We start from the raw sequence: 21,379 nt of genomic DNA on the forward strand, positions 1-21,379 counted from the left end.
CGCTGCGAGCGAATATCGCGTTCCATGGAGGGTATAGGAAGTTTCACTCTTCTAACTGTATTCTTCTAAAAAATCTGCAGTCAGAGCAGCAGAGAATACGGTGAACATGACGGTCGATAAGCAATTTTTTTGTGCTGTTTGTAAATTGTACACTAGTCATATTTTATAAAAGGGTGCACGGGAGCGCATGGCCTGCGCGCCCCGGCGGCTGCTGGCAGCGCGTTCAAGTGGGAGCGAGAGCAACCACGGCCTGTTTTCATCATCTCGCGGCGAGCAAAACAAGCAGTCATTGATATCGAACCAGTGGCAACATTGCAACCCCTTCCCCCATCAAGGCGACTATCGGCCTCTTGTATAATCATAAACATACATCTGGTCATTGTGCATGACCAGATGTATGTTTGTGTGTCTTCTTTTTGAAAATAATTGTCAGTGAAAGTTTGTTGCCGTGTCGTCTTTCTTGCTTGTGTGATAGTGTTTCCTTCCCTAATTGCACAACGCTTTCGATGCAACCAGCTCGGCTGTCCTTGCTAATGCCAGCTGCTCACTATGTTTAAGAAACTATTGTCCTCATTTGTGTGTGTGTATTTTAACATGAAACAGAACTATTGAATTATATTTTAAGAAGTCCTTTCACGGAAATTTGGAACATCGTAAGTGGTGTATTGGATATGCTTGGAATAGAAGCAAAGTGTGTCACTGACTACTCGTGCCACTAAAGGACGAGCAATGTACGGACTCGGGAAAATGTAAGGCATAGATATTATACTGTAGGGTTATTCAGCATTATCGCCATGTTTCTTTTTTTGTTGTGTATGTGCCAGTAACACATCTCTTGATATGCTGTTTGATTTTCTTGAACAGCTCCTCTCTGGAGGTGCAACAGTCAGGCACGTGCCAAGGCTAAGTCAACGTAACGCAAGCAATAATGTGCGAGGTCTTTCGTTTGCTTTTCTCGGCAATAATGCGTAGCCTCGTCACTTGCAACAACACAAGCTTATTTATTTCAGGAGGACATTGCAGCAGGGCCAGTACATGCAGCAGTACCTGGTCTGCATTGGGAGTCGGGGAAACCTGCAGAAACATCGCCAGAGCTACGATGTGAGCCAGGCCACGTAGCACACAAATCTGTGCACGTGCGACTACTTACCTGCCACGAAGCATCACAAACGGATGAAAAGAAAATTCTGTCCACAAGCGGTTCACAAACCGAGCCTCAAACTGTTTCTTCAGGTATGGCTCATAATTTGCCGTAAGAAAAAAAATGTTAAAGCCACTTGCACACTTGTGAACTATGAGTAAAAAGTGGAGCTGGCAAGCAAGCGCCACTTCTTTGAGAATGCAGATTAGTTCTTGGTTGATTTTTTTCTCTTATTTTTACTATAGTCTCTCTTTATTTCTTTCTATGTTGCCCTGTTTCCTTGCTTCTTTCTTAATCCTCTTGATATGTCTTAATGCCGCCCTTTGCTGTGCATGACTATATAGGCAGTTTTAGTTTTATGTACGTAGGGACTTCATTTACCCTAACGTGAAAAGTGCACGTAAGCTACGTGCGCACCATCTGAAACGCCTTTAGCTACTTGTACGCAACGCGCGGTGACACCTACCACATAGCTCCATCCTCTGGCAATGTTGATTGATAATTGATGTCCTTCGGCTACTAGAGCCCAACGGTGCCTTCTTAAAGATTCTCATTTCATAGCCGTTCTTTTTTGCGATTTTGAAAATTTCGTTGGGCAAGTGGTCTTGTTTCGAGTACTCCTCCTTAGTTTCGAACCTAGGAGGTGCCACCAAGAAAAAGAAATCTTTTACCAGTCGAGTTTGCATTGTGCATTGTTCACTCAATGGAAACTACCAAGCAACTTGCCTGCGAAGGTTTTTTCTGTTTCACTCAGTGTGTTGTGTGAGCAGCAGGTCTGTCCAGTCCCAAACAGCCCGAGCGCTCAACACTTTTTTGTGCAACTCAGTCACGCGGACAGCGATCTTTTTCCAGCACATTGTGTGCCTCATGTTTTCCTCGAAAGAGTTGCATTCTCTCATATAGCATAGCAGGTCTAAATCGTCGCTCTTTGAAAAGCGAAGGGGCGGAGCTGATCCTGCCATGGTGTTTCAATGCAAGCCGTTTGATCACAGCGTCCGCACTAAGCGTCCTGCATGCACATGAAACACATGTAAAAAATCGAATCTCGCATATTTTCATGAGGGCGTGGTCGCTATGTTCCGCACATGCGCACTGCTTACACGTATAAGCTCTACCTATGCAAATCCTCTACATGTTGTCGCGGGTTATAAAATACAGAAAATTTATTTAAAAACATGGACAGTGGAACTCGTAGAGATGCTCTCAAAAGAAGGCTCTCAAAAGAGATGCTCTCAAAAGTTGGTTGGGGTCCATGGTGAAATTTGTGGTGGACACAGTTGACACTAAGAAGGGCAATTAAATAGTGCTGGTTTGTCTCTCTTTGGGTCCTTTTCAAATGTGCACGCAACAATTTTCACCATGAGCTGCTTGACCCTCTTTCTCACTGCTTCCTTCCTCACCTCCAGTAATTCCTCGCCTCACTTGTCCAGTGCCTTGCTAAACCGTGCTGTAGACCTTTTCATCCAGTGAGGAGGACAGGTCTGGCAACCAGCACTTTCCTCTTTTCTGGAATGTGTGGATGCTGGTGCTTGGATGTGTGGCATCAAAAAATTCGTTGTGTCTTGGGTTGCACTGCGAATTTTCATCTCTCTTGTGTTGTTGTTAGCTAGCAAAACGTGAATGGGAAATGTTTGCACTGCTTTTTCTCATACTAACAACTACTAAACAAGAAAAACTGTGGTCTTAATTAAAAACTATGCACAACCAGATGCAGTGTGCTTGCGGCTATGGACTCTTCAAGCAGCATTAAATATGTTATGTTTAGAGGTATTGAATCCTGAATATTGAACAGTGATGACGCCAAATGTGATACGCATTCTAAATAAATAGTTTTAAATTTTATTTGAACCATAGTAATTTTCAAGAGAGCCCTAGAACTTCACTACTTCTAATTTCGTACGAATATTCTGAAGCTTTCACCAAAGAACATTACGGTTGTATGTAACCAACTGTGAATACCGCCACAATTATGAAAACTGAGGTAACCAGTTGTGGAGAACCCCCCATGGTCTTCAAAATATTTCTTAGGGTAGGTTGAAATACAGTAGTGACTATAGTAATCAAGGTAATATATTGTTGCCTGCTTTTAATTGAGTTAAGACACAAAAAACATTAAATAATATTGAACCGCACATCACGAGTGCAGCTAGAAATGCAATGAAATAGATAAACCTGCCATCACATTGTGAGCCCTGGTCCTAAAGGTATGCAAATATAGGTGTTGAATGCTTTATCTAAGTGACAAATTTGCACAAAAACTACACTTGCATCTGCTGTTATTCATGAAGTTGATTGCCGACATAGCACCCCCGTTCAAGTTACTACAAGGTGAAGACAGTCACTGAATAATGTAATCCAGATTTCTCATAGTAAAAACTGAGTAAGAGTGTGATTTTTAAAAGGAATGCCTTCTTTCGGTAATCAATATAGATTTGTTAGTTTTGAAAAAGTTTGGGATGCATTAACATTGGTAATTTAGTAGCCGAAAGGGAGAAATACATCTTTCAGCTCTTTCATAGTTTTGTTTGTGTAGAGTTTTTTTTGCCAGTGCAAAATATTCGAAAACTATTTGGAAAATATTTGGTATCTTCAATACATACTATGTGACTCATGTGTTAAAACGAATCGACTGCATTTTAATTCATTTAAAAAGTTTGCCATGCACATTTGTCATTTGGCATTTGTTAAATTTTGTTTACACCACAAAGGCAATGCTCAGTGCAAACCATGCCTCAGTATTCAAGAAGCGTAATCATTGTAATAGATTGAACGCCACATGCTTACACTCGAGCTTATTCTAGAGCTTGCACAATGACCAGTGATACGGCTGGGAAATTTGATGCTGCATGTGCGAATGTCGATGCACTTCACCGCTTATCAATTTTCCAACAGTCAACATTCTGTTTGCCGATATTCATGTACAGAGTGCCATGCTTGCAGTAATTTGACTTTGTTTTCCAGCCATAAGTAAGGCGAAATAAAAGCGTTCAATCTTGGATAAGCCAACTGCTGCCTTCATCAACGTCACGACCACGTGACAGTATGTTCTCCCTGGTTACATTAGTTATAAATCGGTAGGTGGCAAGAAATTCCCGGAACGCACTGTACTTCACATGGTCTTATGGCAATCAAATATGGCCAGGCTCTCAAACTAGCGCATTTATATGGTCAAAAATATCCTAGTCCGGAAATGTAAAACGTAGAAGCGCCATTTGTGAATTAACACATTTGCTTAAGCTATCGATATTGCTTCTCCTTCTTTTTATTCTTTGTATTTTGTGTAATGATATCTGCCTGGTCTAATGATTAAGATCGACCATTGCACGGCTCAACATGGTCATCACTGCAGTTGACACACCAGTTTTCACTAGTGCAAACTTCCTCACTTAGGAACACACAAAATTGGCATACTACATTTACTTTGTGCTTAGTACAAGGCCTTGTAAACTGAGAACATCTTATGGGCACTGCGTAAAAAGGAGGCTGCGGCACTCTTGCGATCAGGTAATTATTCCTGTAGAACAGCTTAGAACATTGTCCATACGACGGTGAATATTTAAAAAAAAGTTTTTGCCACTTTGTTTGTGGAGCAAGATTTTGTAATTGTTTTTGGGGCAAGATTTTCTAAGTATGTCAGATAGCACACTAGAAGGTAGGCTTTTAAAAGAAGTGGAAATCATGCTGTTATGCTCATCAGTTAATTAATCAACCTCTCAATAAGTCCCTCAGTCAGGATTTTCTTTCAGCATCGAGGACACTCAAGAAGCAGCAATACAATAGCTGCGCCTATTCAATACAGGTCTTTACGTTTTCACCAAGCTGAGCCAAAGGTTTGAAATTTGTTGAAATTGTGCCAGGGTAGCCAACCAGCCTCGAACTTTTGATACTGTTAATTTATCAAGAAATGGAGGATGTGTTAATCACTTGCAATTTATGCATAATCTGATGCAGACATGCAACTCATGACCCTAACTACTAGTTAACTACACCCTAACCTCACGATGAAAGAAAAAAGAAAGTCACAGCTTTTGCACTAAGGTGAAGCAACAAACGCGATAGAAACAAATGAAAAGGTCACGCGCCGAGTGGCAAGCAGATCGAAACGTGCCCTGCGTTTCTCCGGCACAAATGACGCGCGAAACGTACTCACAAGTACAAATGGAACGTGAATAAGCATCCGAGTTGCTACTTCCCTGTGTCTGAAAAGTGCACGTTTTCGCAAGCGGAGGCTGTGCAGTGATTGCAGTGATCTTCGTGTGCCCGGTAACCATAACAGAATCGTTCCAGTGAAAGCCTAAGGCCAGCCAAGATGTACGATCCTCCCCACCACGAGATAAGGGCATAGGGAGTGTCCACCTCACTCCTCAACGCGGGGCAAAGGTTGCGTGGGAGATGAGAGTGCGCGTCGCGGCGTCGTGACTATGTGGTGAAGCGCATTCATTGAGCCCATCTTGCTGATAACGCTGAAAACATGATAGTTTAATAGATATGATAGTTTGGTACATATGATGGTTTGGTATAAGTAATAGTTATAAATAGCTTGCCGTTTGAACGTTGAAGGAGGTGCTCCTTCGTGACTCAGTGGTTAATGCCTCACATTCATGATTTAGAGGTCCCACGTTCGATTATGCATGCCAAAGTAATTTTTTTCGATTATTTTTCTTTCTTGTGTTTACTTATATATAGATACATATACGGTGAGTGACGACGATTGGATTGTGTTCATATCTAGTGGAGATATATATAGATACATATACGGTGAGTGACGACGATTGGATTGTGTTCATATCTAGTGGAGAGTGTCCATATAATTGATTGATTGATTGATATGTGGGGTTTAACGTCCCAAAACAAAATCACCATATGATTATGAGAGACGTCGTAGTGGAGGACTCGGGAAATTTCGACCACCTGGGGTTCTTTAACGTGCTTTCAAATCTGAGCCCACAAGCCTACAACATTTCCGCCTCCATCGGAAATGCAGCCGTCGCAGCCGGAATTCGATCCCGCGACCTGCGGGTTAGCCGCCGAGTACCTTAGCCATTAGACCACCGCGGCGGGGCTGTCCATATAGTTGCTATCGTAATAAAAGGAGAGCAATTCTAAATTTTTGTGACCTTGTTCTATCATGTGCAGGACGCTTTATAAGGCACTTTTGCTTATAAGGCACGTTCGATTATGCATGCCAAAGTAATTTTTTTTTTCGATTATTTTTCTTTCTTGTGTTTACCTATATATAGATACATATACGGTGAGTGACGACGATTGGATTGTGTTCATATTTAGTGGAGATATATATAGATACATATACGGTGAGTGACGGCGATTGGATTGTGTTCATATCTAGTGGAGAGTGTCCATATAATTGATTGATTGATTGATTGATATGTGGGGTTTAACGTCCCAAAACAAAATCACCATATGATTATGAGAGACGTCGTAGTGGAGGACTCGGGAAATTTCGACCACCTGGGGTTCTTTAACGTGCTTTCAAATCTGAGCCCACAAGCCTACAACATTTCCGCCTCCATCGGAAATGCAGCCGTCGCAGCCGGAATTCGATCCCGCGACCTGCGGGTTAGCCGCCGAGTACCTTAGCCACTAGACCACCGCGGCGGGGCTGTCCATATAGTTGCTATCGTAATAAAAGGAGAGAAATTCTAAATTTTTGTGACCTTGTTCTATCATGTGCAGGACGCTTTATAAGGCACTTTTGCCGTGCTGCAGCACTGATGTGAGAAAAGGCATCCTATGATTTAGCAGGGACCACTAGTACTTGCTGTCGTGAGAGACAGCATTACTCATGCATTCTCGGTACTCTTATCATTGCTGACGTCTAAAAAATTACTGGCAATAATTCAGAGCAGTTTACGATGTTCCACAACTTTGAGAAACAATAAACAAATGCGTGCACCAGTTTTCCTTTTTCGCTACACCTTCTCGTTCTTGCTTTACGAATCTATAGATTTTCAAGGTCACAAGGTTGACAGATTCACAATAGAATATGCAATGCTTGTCAAATGCCTTCGCACATCCTCCAAATGCTAATGTGGACTTCAATATTGTTAGCATTGAGGGTGGTTCAGCAGACTGCTTTTATTTAAATAGCAGTGGTAGTGGGCATTATGCACAAATTAGCTGTTGTTAAATAGTTTGTACATGTTTTTATTTTCTGAAAGTAAAGCTGCTTTGTTGCATTGCTCGAAATATACGGTTCTGGGCCAAGGAAGTGCACAGTTTTTTTCCGGTAAGTTGCTCCAAATTTAGATTGTTGTCTCCAAACACATCTTTTTCTCCAAGAATTGCTTCAAGTCCTTCGGATATTGCACGCCTGAATGAGGCTTAGTGGTACGGACCAACAAGCCGCACACCAGCCTTGACAGGGCCTGCGTTCCGGGTTGTAGTGAATCATTGACGGATGGTCACTTTAATTCGTGTGCCGTGCGGTGAAGAAAAGATCCAAACACATTAAGGCTGGTAAATACACATATATAAGCGAATGTAAAAGATGTCTGGCGACAATACACACAAATACAACAGGGTCCCGTATGGGCTACACACAGTATCTAGACATGACAGTGCCTCGCTCATGTTGGCGTAACTGTCCGTCGCACAGCCGGCTGGTGGTAAACCCACTCGGCGGACGACCGGGAAGGGACGTTGTGGTTTGATGAACAGCTCACTAGAACATCAGCAAAGCGCGGCACGTCATGATGAGCAGCCGTGTGAGCTGTGGCAAAGCAGTGGTCCTTGAACGGGGCAAGAATGGACGGACGGACGGACGGACGGATGCGCTCAAAGTAGAGCTGTTCGCCGCCGCCGTTTTTGCTCACGCCGTTTGCGCCGCTGCCGAAGTTCCGAGAGAATTTTTACCCGAGCGCAGAATGTGGTCAAAAAATACATCACTTCACATGCTTTTCTGCAGCTTTAAGATTTCTGAGAGCAGCATTAGCGGTTTCGTGAGCGCTGTTGTGTTTCTGTGTTTGGATGCGCTGCTATGTAGGGCCCATAAACAGCTTCTGAAGATACACGGTCGAGCATGTTATTTTCTCGTGGCATTTCTCGTTCTTTCAGCACCCTTCATGACGCCACTACAGTGATTCACGTCACATAACTAGGGCACATACTCTAGAACGGTTCGTATACGATAAATATGAGTTGTAAATTGCTTTCTACCCTGCTTTGCCACGCATTCACCACCCGCCACACCCGCTCTTCCTCGTGTCTCACAAGATTATCATGCACGATGAACTTTTGATTTCACTTCATTTTGTTAGTTTCCATTGCGCAAGTGCATTGCGCAAGTGCAAATGAAGAGAGTAGCCGACAAGTTCGAAATTCTGATGACAAAACACATAGCGCTCATATTGCACACATGCTTCATGAAGAGCCTGCAACAATTTTGGTAAAGAGATATAGTCCTGTGTAATCGAGAATGATACCAAAAGAAAAGACTCCGAATTATTTCATTTTCTCAACAGATGGATTATTCACAGCGAAGACAATGCAGCTCACCATAACAAGGGTCAGTCTGCTTCGATTGGGTTTGTATATATTTTTTTTATTGCTAGAACTATATTGACGCAAGATATATTTAAAGTTTGCACGTCACGTGTTTCGCATGCACGCCTGTGGTGTGCATGCGAAACAGAACAAGCGAAGTGCCGGTGGGGACTACCAGGACATTGACAATTCAGGCACGCTCAAGCTGCGCGGGATAGGAGAAGTTGACGAAGTGCCGAACTTAGAAGAAGCCAAGGTGTTCTGGACGTAAACATTTTTCTCTAACTTGTTCGTTTGTGTGGCACAAGTACGCCCGTTCATCTGTTTGTATTGAAGGCTACCTTTCAACCGTGCGTGACAAATCTATTGGAAGTGCTGGGTATGAACCCAACCTCTTTTGAAGTTGGAGAAGGCAATTTGGAGCAAAGAAGTCTCAGACCCACCGAGCTGACCCCTGTTGACCAGTGCAGCAACCGTCGCGCACATGGTGAGGACTCTGAGTTTTCCCCTTTTCATTGTACAAGAACAGGCGCAGTTCCCAACGGAGATGCTACCGAGATGACTTCACAGGTTGCGCCAACACAAATTATAGTAGATCCGCCGTGGACGCCCGAACCATTCCACGGTGACGCACACGAAAACGCAGAAGACTGGCTTGAGCAATTTATTTATTTTTTTATTTATTTTATCCTCGGGGTACACAGTACATTTCAGAGGGGAAGGGCATGCACAACATTGAAAAATCAAGGAATACAAAGCAAATTGTATAAAAATGTCACTAATTAAGGTATGAAGATGAATACTCCTAACAACTCACATCATAATAAAGCAAATGATAGTACTAATTTTATTTTTATTACATGGGGAAGGCGCAAAGCAATACAAATAAGCTGTTCAACAAACATACAGGGGGTAATTAGGTAATCATTGTTTTAAGGACATTCTTAAATTGAATGGATTCATTGATGCTTGTTATTGATGCAGGCAGGGAATTCCATTCATTGCAAGTTCTTGGGAGATATGATTGGGCATATGTTACTGTGTTGCAATGGGGGACTGCGACTTTTTGTTGGTGATTACGGTGAAGAGAAATGAAGGGAGCAGCTTGGATTAAATGGGAACGGAGTTTTGGATTATGATAAAATATTTTACGAAACGGGCAAATGCGAGTGCTCTTTCGGCGGGTAACTAGTGGGATGAGGTTTAGAGATGCATTCATTTGAGTGTTAGCCAAAATGAAACGAGCTGCACGATTTTGAACGGATTCCAACATGTGTGTTAATGTTACCTGACCGGAGTCCCAAACAGATGAAGCGTATTTTATTTGAGGACTGACGTATGTGGTATATAGTATTAACTTTAGTGACGATGGAGCAAGAAAGAAGTTTCTTCGAAGGTAACCCAGTGTTTTATTAGCTTTGGACGTTATGTGTTCTGTATGTGATTTCCAGGACAAAGTGTTAGTTATGTGGACGCCGAGGTACTGGTAAGATGTTACAGTTTCAAGGGGGTGACTGTGAAGAAAGTAAGTTGGACAAGTTGTACTCGACCGAGAAATCCTCATAGACTTGCATTTTTTTATGTTTAGTTCCATTTTCCAAATATGACACCAATGAAGTATGTTATTGAGATCAGCCTGCAGAGAATGAATATCATTATCATTAGATATTTTACGGTAAATCACATAGTCGTCAGCAAACAAACAAATTTTGGAAGTAACAGTAGAAGGTAAGTCATTTATATAGATTCGGAATAGCAGGGGGCCAAGTACTGATCCTTGAGGAACCCCAGAATCAACCGGTGCAGTGGAAGAATTAACATCGTTAGTGCTGACAAATTGAACACGAGAAGAAAAGAATGCACGAATCCAGTTAAAAACTGCAGGGTCAATTTTTAGAACACTTAGTTTATATAAGAGCAGGGAATGGTTAACATTATCAAACGCTTTAGCAAAGTCAAGAAATATACAGTCAAAGAAGCAAAGTCCAAAGATAAATGCAAATCATTAGTAAAAGAAATTAGTTCAGTATCACAAGAAAAAAATCTTTCGAAAGCCGTGCTGAGTTGAAGAGAAGAAGCTATTATCCTCAAAAAAATTAAAAGATGAGAAAATATTATATGTTCCATTATTTTGCATGGTACACATGTGAGAAGGTCCGTTCGATTCACCTGCACCAATTGGAACCAGTTCACGGCTGTGCAAGCGAAGTTCAGAAATTGTGCAGCGTGAGTTCAGCGGCGCAGGCACAGCGCGACCCCCGAAACGAATGACGATGTGCCAACAGTGTGCAGGCCTTATTTCTCTTCGCTTAGTTTACACCGTACAGCTAACACTGAACGATGGCGAACCAACCACACATGTGGACAGTTTATGAGGCGCGAACATATTGGCAAAACACACCGCGTTTGTAGAGGCGGGTATGACGCCTAAGCCACCTACGCCAAAGTGCTGCGTCGTCTGCTCAGTTGCACATGCGGCTGCACCAAGCCGGCACCGTCAGCGTAAGAGTTGCAGGAAAATCTTGAACCACTGCTGCACCTTTTCTGCACCTTTTGAAACGAATGACAGGGTTCAAAGGTCGTAAATGCTGCACCACTAAAACTAAAGGCAAAGTGCAGCACCCCGTAAACTGGTTCACGTGGTGCAGGTGAATCGAACGAACCTAGAGATATAGGACGATGTTAGATGGGCTATGTTTATCACCGCTTTTATGTACTGAAATAATCGCAGCAGTTCTCAAGTCTTCAGGTAGTACACCATCATGATACAATTGTGAAGATATGCATTTCAGGATAATGGAACTGTATTCTTTGGTATTCTTTAAAAATTTACTATTCCATCAATACCGTGAGAAGACGTTAGTTTCAGGTTGTCGATAATCGTGACGATGCCATGCGGGTCAAACGTGATGGGATTCACCGCAAAGTGATTGTACGACTGAAGCTCAGGACGTTGGGTATAATTAGATGAAGAAAACGACTTAATGAATGTATCGTTTAGCACAGTAGAACAAAGATGGCCGGGGACAGGATCGCCGGTGGGTGTAAGCAATGATACTTTACTGGTGCTAAGTGGTTTCTATATACTCCAGAAACGTTTAGGGTTAGTCTTCAGGAAGTTCAGCAGGGTTACATTGAAGAACGAGTGTTTAGTAGCCTTTAGCGCTCACGAATATGCTAAAGAGGCTGTTTTGTTCTTTGTCCAGTTGGCTGGTTTAAGTGAATACTTAGCGATTCTAAAAAGTCTTTTTTTCCTGTTAGAAAGTTGGTTTAAGTATCTGTTATACCATGAAGCTTGGTTATTGGAGTACACCCGGCGAAGAGGGATATGGAAATGAATTAGTTCAGATACTTTATTATGGAACAAACACCAATTAGTTTCTACTGAGCGCCCAAAATAACCTGGTAAGAAAATGTCTAAAAAGGAGCTCAGTTCATTAATAATGGCTAGATAGTTACCCTTGTTGTGCTCTCTGATGTTCTTGGACTGTTTTACTGATGGTGCATGCGACAAATCGAACGTGAAATGCAAAATGTTATGGTCGCTCAGGCCAGGAATGTGCAATACAGGTGACGTGACAGTCTCTGATGACGTTAGTACTAGGTCTATAAGGAAAGAAGTTTGAGTGACACGTGTGGGTGAGGTGACGATTTGTGTTTAACCAAAATCCATGCAGATGGTGATAAACTGGTTGGCCTCAGTTGTCGATGGGTTGGTAAGTGGGCATGCGTGCAACCAATCAATATTCGGGTAGTTGAAGTCCCCCATTAGTATGAGTTGTGCATTGGGATAACGAACCGTGACTTGATTTAAGCAGTCGTGCAAGCTATCACAAAATGATGCATCGCTTGGTGGGGAGCGATAGCAGACCCCAACAATAACTTTCTTGAAATTTACATTCAAGCAGCACCACACAGTTTCACTCGCATTTACGGCAAAACGAAGGCATTCAACTTATCGGCGCTTCCTAAGGCCATATCATTATGGAACGACCTTCCCGACTGCATCGCCTCCATCACCGATCCAGATTCTTTTCGCGAACATGTGTGTAATCATTTTTCATCGCACTAATCGCTCTAACTTCACTGATATTTGTAGCTGCAACTGTGCCACTCACCTAGTTTCACACTTCTCTTTGGTCCTCTTTGGTTCTCTTTAGTTTTTGCTGTACCCACCGTTGTCTTGCAATTTATATTGGTAAACTCCTTCGTACGGCTAGCAGTATGTGTGTTTGGAAAATGCGTGCGTATGTTGTACATTTCGGCCATGTACCTTGAGTTCATGTACCTTGAATTTCTTGTCATTCAAGCTTTTTGCATATCGGTAAACATCCGCGTATTACATTTGTTTAAGTGTCAGTGACTAGACACGCTTTGTCACGATGTTGTGTTATTTTCTGTGTATTCCATGTTATTGATGACCGCCCTATTACTCTTCGAAGTTTGTACCCCCCTTACTCAATGCTCTCATTGAGCTTGTAAGGTATCATAAATAAATAAATAAATAAATTCAATGTTCGAAATAATTGGTATGCAGCAGCAATCAAGACGCTCGTCCACGGCCAGCAAAACTCCACCCCCCACTCTGTCAGAGCGGTCACTGCGGTAGACTACATACCTTTTTTCACAATGAAATAATTCGGTGTTAGATATCTTGCTGCTAAGCCATGTTTCAGTTAGTGAGATGAGATCGGCTTTCATATCGTTAATTACTGTACATAACTCATCCTTTTTGCAGTAGATACTACAAATGTTAGTATATAAAATAGAAAATTCCAATCTCGAGCGAGTAGCACCGTTTCCCCTCCTATGTCCCTAGCGATCTTTATGCTGAAGAAGGCGGCCAGAGCGGAGTGCTCGAGAGGATGTACCAAGCGAATTCGATGCAACTTTCGAGATACCGATCTCAACAATGGTGTCATCTATGTCATTGAAGCCAAAGGATTTACCGCCAACATGCAGTTTTTTGTACCCAAGTTTATATGGCTTACACAGGCTTTTAGCATGCTCTCTTAACTTTTTTGAATTTCGCGCGTGGCGGGGCAGCAATCCTCACTAAGAGCAAAGCCACTATTTTTAAGCAAGGAATACTTAGCCAGAACCGTTTCTTTTTGCTTGTATGCAGCAAATTTGATAATGATCGGCCGTGTTTTCATTTTCATAAACCGACCGAGCCTGTGACGGCGTATAATGCTATCGCTGTTAAGGCGCAGATTCAGTTTATCATTAATGACGCTCAAAACATTAGCTTCAGATTCAGTATACGCCTCGTTTTCAACATCTATTATGCCATAAAAAACTAGATTATCTTGTCGAGAACGGTCCTCTGCCTCGTCTAGCCGATGGCGCAGCGCGTAGGCTTCCGACTCAAGTGGATTAAATTTATCATGTAGCTCACTAAAATCGGCCCGACATTGCTGAAGTGATGTAGTCTGGCCTTCAACGCCTCTAACCGTGCCTTTATATCAGATATGGCTTGAAAAGTGTTTTTCTGCTGGTCTTTTAGCTCACACACCGTTTTAGCAACTGATTTTTGTACTGTTTTCATTCTGATTGATCGCTCATTTAAATCTTTGACAGTTTTAAGAACTTCCACGAGAGCAGCCAATGATTCATTAGGACCTGGGTTGCACTCAACATTCCCACACAAAAGCTGTAGCAGCGAGCAAAGAGGTTCAAACAAGGCTTGATGGCATGGAAGCACGACTAGAAACGGATCATCCGATTTAAAACAATGGCAAGGTAGTTGGGACTGGTAACTAACCTGCAGAATGAACAACAGCGTAGGTGAGCTTCCCATCGTTATGATGCTTCCATGCTCATTGAGCGGCGACTGCGCAGCACTTGGTTTTAAACGGGGCGTAGGTGGGGCTGTCGATGTTCCTGCAGCTGCCACGAGTTGAGGTAGAGCAAGATAAGGCAGAAAACCTTGAAGCTGGTCGGGCCGGCAGGAATGCAGCTACTCTAATCCAGGTTAAGTGGCATCGTTGGACACTTCCGAGGCTGTAGGTCCAGTGGCGAACGCACCGGCTAATGGCACTTGCGAACCGTTTCCGCAGCCAGCAGCACCAAAGACAAACTGCAGAATGAACAACAGCGTAGGTGAGCCTCCCATCGTTATGATGCTTCCATGCCCATTCAATTTGAGCGTGTCACGAGGGTCACTGGCTGAGATACTGCTCGGAAGCTACGGCGTGTTTATTTTGTGTTGGAGGATTCTGCACGAACCTGGTTCGGAAACCACGATGCTGCCATCTCGACCTAGGACGGCTTTCGACGGGAGCTACTTGCTATCTACCCAAGTACGGATTGCAAGGAGAGAGCAGAGACCGCTCTCCAAGCTAACAGCGGAACAATGTAAGCGTGGCCATGTATCTAGAGTACATGACCCGTCTCTTCTGCTGAGCAGACTCTAACATGAGCAAGGACAAAAAGCTTCGCCATCTAATGCGAGGTGTAAGCCGAAAAATTTTTGCCTGTTTGGTTAGGAATCTGCTGTATACTGTGGCAGAGTTCCGTTCTGAGGCAGCCACAATGGAAAGAACGCTTTAGCAACGAGCGAGAATGTACAACCGGGATCTGGGCATCGCCTCTATTGATGCAGCACCCACTGCCTTGGGAAACAGCATGGAGTTTTTACGTGAACTCGTGAGATCTGTGGTGCGAGAGGAGCTTCAGAGGCAGCGACTCGACCACAGCGCTCCAGATGTGGCGTCACTGGACGACGTCGTGCGTGAGGAACTGAGAATGGCGGTTTTGGATCTCCAGCCCATTCGGGAACATCAGCAGTATGTCCACCCAGAAGTGGCACCATCGTTATCGCAGAGAGTCTATATGTCGACGCTCTACTGCAAGGACCCCCATGCATAGGGACATCGCAGCCACTTCGGTGTACAGCACTGCGCCACCAAACACACGCCCGCCACCAGATAGGAGACCAAGGAAGACTGATGTATGGTGCACTCCTGACAGGGTACCTCTGTGCTACCACTGTGGAGAGGCCGGCCACCTCTATCGAACGTGCCAGTACTGCCAGGCAGGGCTTCGGGGATTCGCAGTGAATGCATCTAGGCCTCGGGGAGCGTTCTTTCGAGATTGAGCAGTATCTGTCGTTTTGTCAACACTCTCATGACCTTCAGCCACATCATCCTCGCTCGACAGTACCGTTGAGACATCGGTCACGGAGTCCCCGTCAATCATCAGCCTGTTCCACTGGAGGGCGCCGTTCACCAAGCCGGGGTCGGGAAAACTAGAGCTAGCAACCTGTGGAGGTAAGACCGCTGCCGATGTTGAAACAGAACCTCCATCGCTGTCTCCGCGTGGTAATGAAGAACTAAGAAGCCGGTACAGCATTCATGACGTCGCTTTTTACTTGCGTGTATTTGTTAACAGCTATGAAATGAACGCACCAGTGGATACAGGTGCGGATTACTCACTAATCAGTAGTGAGCTCGCCAGAAAACTCAACAAGGTACTGACTCCATGGGATAGACCTCAAGTTGGCACCGCAGGGGGACAGCTCATCGACCGGATTGGAACGTGTATGGCAAGAATCGGAATAAGGGGTTTCACATATATCGTCAGTTTCATTGTGCTGCCGGAATCCTCTCGAGACATAATTATCGGTATGGACTTCCTTAAGGCTAATGGTGCTCGAATCATGCGTCTCATTTTCCACCAAGCACACGATTGCTATGTTCGAAACGGAAGAAAAAGTCAGTGATCTATGTATTGTGGACGAGGATGTGGCGGTACCCCCAAGGTTCAGCGTAGCTGTCCGGTTAAGAAGCAATTCGTTCAGTGACCATAAAGGGCTCGCTGACAGCAACACTGCGCTCATACTCAAAAAGGGAATCTGCATGGCAAGGGGCTTTGTGCAGCTTTGTGACGGATGTGCTAATATCTTGCTGACAAACTTGGGAATGAAGTACAGCATCTTGCTAAGGGGATCGTTATTGGAAGTATTCATGACTTCGTCCAAGTTGCAAACCTGAGCACCTGAGACGCCACCACCTGATTTCCAAGACATGGATGCTGTACTCGAATCCATTGACATAGACCAACCACTGTCACTAAGCCAGAAGAGAGAAATGGAAAACCTCACAAGAGAATTCGCCGCATGCTTTTTAATGTCATCCAAAGTCCAACGAATGCCCATTACGAAACACCGCATCATTGTCGACAAATCAGTCAGACCCATCTGCCAGCACCCCTACATGTTGTCACTAAAGGAAAGAGAAGAGATCGGAAATCAGGTACAAGAAATGCTCAAGGACGATGTAATTCAACCATTGGCGAGTCCATGGGCGTCACCGGTGGTACTCGTAAAGAAGAAAGACCAGTCCTTAAACTCTGTATAGACTACCGATGGCTAAACTCCGTCACTAAGCGAGATGTTTATCCTCTTCCCAGGATTGATGATACTCTTGATAGACTACGAGATGCGAAGTTCTTTTTTTTCCCTAGATTTTAGAAGTGGGTAATGGCAGATATAAGTGGACGAACAAGATTGTGAGAAAACTGCATTCGTGACACCGGACGGGCTATATGAACTTAAAGTACCTCCATTCGGCCTTTGTTCCGCTTCCGTGACATTTCAGCAGATGATGGATAGTGTGCTCTCCGGACTGAATTGGCTGTCTTGCCTCGTTTATTTTGATGATGTTGTGGTTTTTTCGGCTATCTTTGAGCAGCATGTCGAACGACTGCGATCTGTGCTCGAAGCTCTTAGCTTGGCAGACCTGACGATAAAACCACAGAAATGCCACTTCAGCTTCCAAGAGCTTTTTTGGGGGGGGGGCATGTCAGTGCTGAAGGTATTTGCCCGGACCCTGAGAAGACCGCGGCAGTACAAAGATTTCCGAAACCAACAAACAAAGAGGCAGTTAGATGGTTCCTGGGACTTTGCGCTTATTACTGGTGCTTCGGAAAAAAATTTCAAAGCCTGCCGAACCTCTAACGCAACTTACAAAGGAAGATGCACCTTTCATTCGACTGAAGGAACAGGAGGATGGCTTCGATGAGCTGCGACACCGCCTTCAGAGCCATCCAGTCCTCGCACATTTTGACGAGGAAGCCGAGACTGATATTCACACTGACGTAAGCAACTTGGGTCTCGGGGCCGTCCCCATTCAGTGGCACGATGGTGTAGAGGGGGTCATTGCATACGCTAGTCCTACACTTTCGAAGGCTGAGGCCAATGACTCAACGACAGAAAAAGATTGCCTTGTGGTGGTTGGGGCAATAAGCAAGTTTAGGCCATACTTATACGGAAGCCCTTGTCAAGCCAAGGTGTTCTGAACGTAAACATATTTCTCTAACTTAATTGTTTGTGGGGCACAAGTTTGCCCATTTATCTATTTGTACTTAAGTCTAGTTTTCAACCGTGCGTGACAATATGAACACTGTCTACAGGTTTTCATCATCTCCATCATGTTTCCTATAAAGTCCAAATAAATTACTTTTGTGAGCACACTGTATGCTGTTCCCGCGAATAAAATCTCACAAGAGCTATAGCGAGGAACACTGCTGAAGCATAGATAAAACAAGCTGCTGATCTCTATCACACGGAGAGTGCATGCGATAGCATCACTCCGCGTGCGATGCCTACCATCGATCGCTCTTCAACCGGAAAGGAAGCCTTGTCTGTCTTTTGCTGGATGAAGCAGCATGAAAGGATAAGGCTGCATGGCTCGATCTACATCTGTGAACTTTGAATATAAGCACGTGGTCGCGAGTCTTATAACACCCTAGCGCGTTTGCTATTTCAGCAGGCATCAGTGAACGGCTTGTCTACCCTTTTACTCGCTATGATATCACTGCACGACCCCCGCTTATTTTTCTTGAAGTAGCCGTATTGAGATACAGTAGCGTTTTACAGTTTCACCAGGTCATATGAAAAAGAGTTGACTGCAACCTAAGTTCACACGGGACTGTGAGCTCCTATCACATGGTGTGAAATGTGAAATCACTAAAGCGTTGTTTGGCCATAACGCTGTTCATGTCACCTAAAACTTAGCGTGTTATCGTCAAAGACCTGAGATCAAAACTGTTTTGAACTTTTCCGATGTTGATGACACTTCTGTACTGGACACCTTAGTCTCATCTTTTGAGGAATTTGAATGTTCTAGAGAATTTTGCAATGTAGATGCGCTCTTTCTTAAGTTTTGGAATAATGTGTATCAAAGTATGTGCCACCACAATACTTTCAATAGAACCGAATACACTCATGCTACCAGAAAGATATAGTCCATCTCAGCCGTCGCATAAAGCGCTTACGTAAGAATCATCATCTCAAGTGTAATGATAATGCTTCTTGAGTTAATGCATTGAAAGGTAAATAGAACCCAAAATAAAGAGGCTAAGAACTATTACTTTAGCAATGTCTTCACTACACTTACGAAAAAAATTCATCTAGGTCCAACTGCATAATCTAATGCCCTAATCGTTCATGCTTGAGGACCAATCCTCCTCAAATCCGGAAGCTATAGCAATTTCCTTTTATAATTACTTCAAATTTGTTTCTTTTTCTACCGATAACGGCTTCACACCTTCATTTTTCATTTTCCGCGTGCAGCAAACTATCTGCTCTTCCTAATCTTCAATTTAGCTCCTCTGAAGTGCACAACCTTATAGTAATTTTGAAGTTACAATACACTCTGGGCCAGACGGTATGCCAAAGAGATTTCTCAAATGGTACTCAGTATAGTGTGCTAAATATTTTACTGTAGTATTTAAAAAAAGTAAATCTATATAACAGTTCTCTAACTGCAGAAATTAGGAGTGAAACCTGGCAATTGTCTAGTAACTGCAAAAATACTGTAGTCACGAACTTTTCAAACAAGAAATGGCCTCTTCATTTTACATATACTAATGACGGTGTAAATCTAGTGTGTCCTACAGAGTTTAGATACATTGTTGTGTAACTCCCCAAACAACCTAAAATGGCACTGTATTTCGGAACAGTACAACATCTTCGAAAACATTGGTATCTCCGACACAGGTAAGCAACTAGGCAAAAAGGATGCGAACTGACAGCGCATAACATTTTGGCCAAACACGGACACGTGTTGGTTAATTCGTGACCTGATTACAGACATGATAGAGCTATCGTAGGATATTTTACAGCGCAACAGGTTGGAGACGGACTGCGCTGTGTCCCTTCTCTGTCCTTTGCTAACCCGTTCCGCTGTACAATGAACATACACTAACTCGCGATTTTGCTGCATGATATAGCTATGTGAAAGACTGTTAAAAAAAGCAATAAGGTTTAAATTTTGTCACCATGACCAGCGTTTCTTGTATACACTTCAAATGTGCATTCTTTATCGCTGCAGTCCCTTTCGAACATCGGTGCACTTGCAATCGTCTCATCTTCCGGTGTAAATAAGATAATTTCCCCTAAATCCAGTATTTTAGCGCCCATATTCTTCGTTGCATCTTCTGCACGCCGTGCCTGGTGATTTGATTCTATCAATATTGTGCCTGTTAGATCAATTAGGAATTTTTTCATTTTGTTTTGTTTTTTGTGTGTTGTTTGATTTTTTGCAGAAAGTGCATTTTAGGAATCAGCTTGATGGGTACCTGCGCAGACTTGGTTGTGAGCAATTGAAAAAAAAAAAATGCGTGAACATGTATTTCATTAAATTGCATTTCTGAATGCTCAAGATTTCTATTTACGCATGCTATGTCTCGAAAACTGGAAGAGCAGTATTTGTAAATAAATAACATATAAATTTAAATGTACATAATAACACCAGGTTTGACCATTTTGAGCTGACAGGCGCAATGTGTAGATTAGGCGTTCACGATCACGTCTGCCAAAATTTAGAACGCCATGCGCCATGGAAATCAGTCAAATTTCAAGATGAACACTGCTCCTCCTTCCTTTTGCGGGCGCGGGCCCAGACAATGAGGGCTTGGCGTGTGCATGTGAATGGCCCTACGTACATGGCAAAGCAGTGACCTTGGTCGTCTACGTAGATGATTGTGCTTGCAAACAGTGGCACATGAAATGGTGAAACTTATTTAACACGACACGCGTAGTTTATATATTTGTTGTTTGAAGAGAATATCAAATCTCTTGATAAATAATGAGATGCAATAAGGAAATGTGAGTGTTCTTTTTTTTCTTTTTTTTTATGCGAGTTGCAACAAGATGCGGGGCTAATGTGCCAGCGTTTCACATGCGTTCCTGTGCCCGCAGTCAGCGCATTGAGCAGATGACAGCCGTGTAACGCTCCTATGCGCTTACGCACTCATTGTGCTCATATATTCTACCACATCTAACCCATCGTTTCCAAACCGTTCCTTAGAAACAGGTAGTAGACCTCAAAACAACGGTGGTCAATAACAACAACAAAAAATATGCCGCTTGCGTGCACGGAGGTTAGGCTTGTTCGGGCACACGTGACCTCTTGGCCGGATGCCGTAGAGGGTAGGATTTGGCTTGCGAAGGCTACGCGCAGAAGTGGCAAGGGTTTCGAGCTCGCCTCATCTCATCCTCATTTTGCGCAGCTTCAAAAATTCATTTTTTTTTAGCTCGTAATGAACCGATTCAAAACATATTCGTGGTTAAATTTTCTTCATCGGACACCAACAACTTTCACGGTCTAACTAAAATTTGGTACAGGGACTACTGAGTGGCCATTTGAGACAATGTTACTGTCACCTCAACTTCTTGGCCCTTTTGTGGAAACAGATTTTTTTTTTCTTCAAAACCCAAAGAACAAGTCG

General features: G+C 43.4%; 1 protein-coding gene across 1 annotated transcript in view; it reads left to right on the forward strand.

Moving 5' to 3' along the window:
* LOC119167536 (uncharacterized) overlaps nt 1–21,379 on the forward strand; it is a 40,595-nt gene that overhangs the window by 12,659 nt on the left and 6,557 nt on the right. Inside the window, exon 5 of the mRNA XM_037419032.2 lies at nt 1,011–1,233. Coding sequence (XP_037274929.2) covers nt 1,011–1,233 — 223 coding nt within the window. The remainder of the gene's footprint in view (nt 1–1,010; nt 1,234–21,379) is intronic.

This window comes from Rhipicephalus microplus, chromosome 3, assembly GCF_043290135.1.
Source record: "Rhipicephalus microplus isolate Deutch F79 chromosome 3, USDA_Rmic, whole genome shotgun sequence".
In the NCBI taxonomy this organism is placed as follows: Eukaryota; Metazoa; Arthropoda; class Arachnida; order Ixodida; family Ixodidae; genus Rhipicephalus; species Rhipicephalus microplus.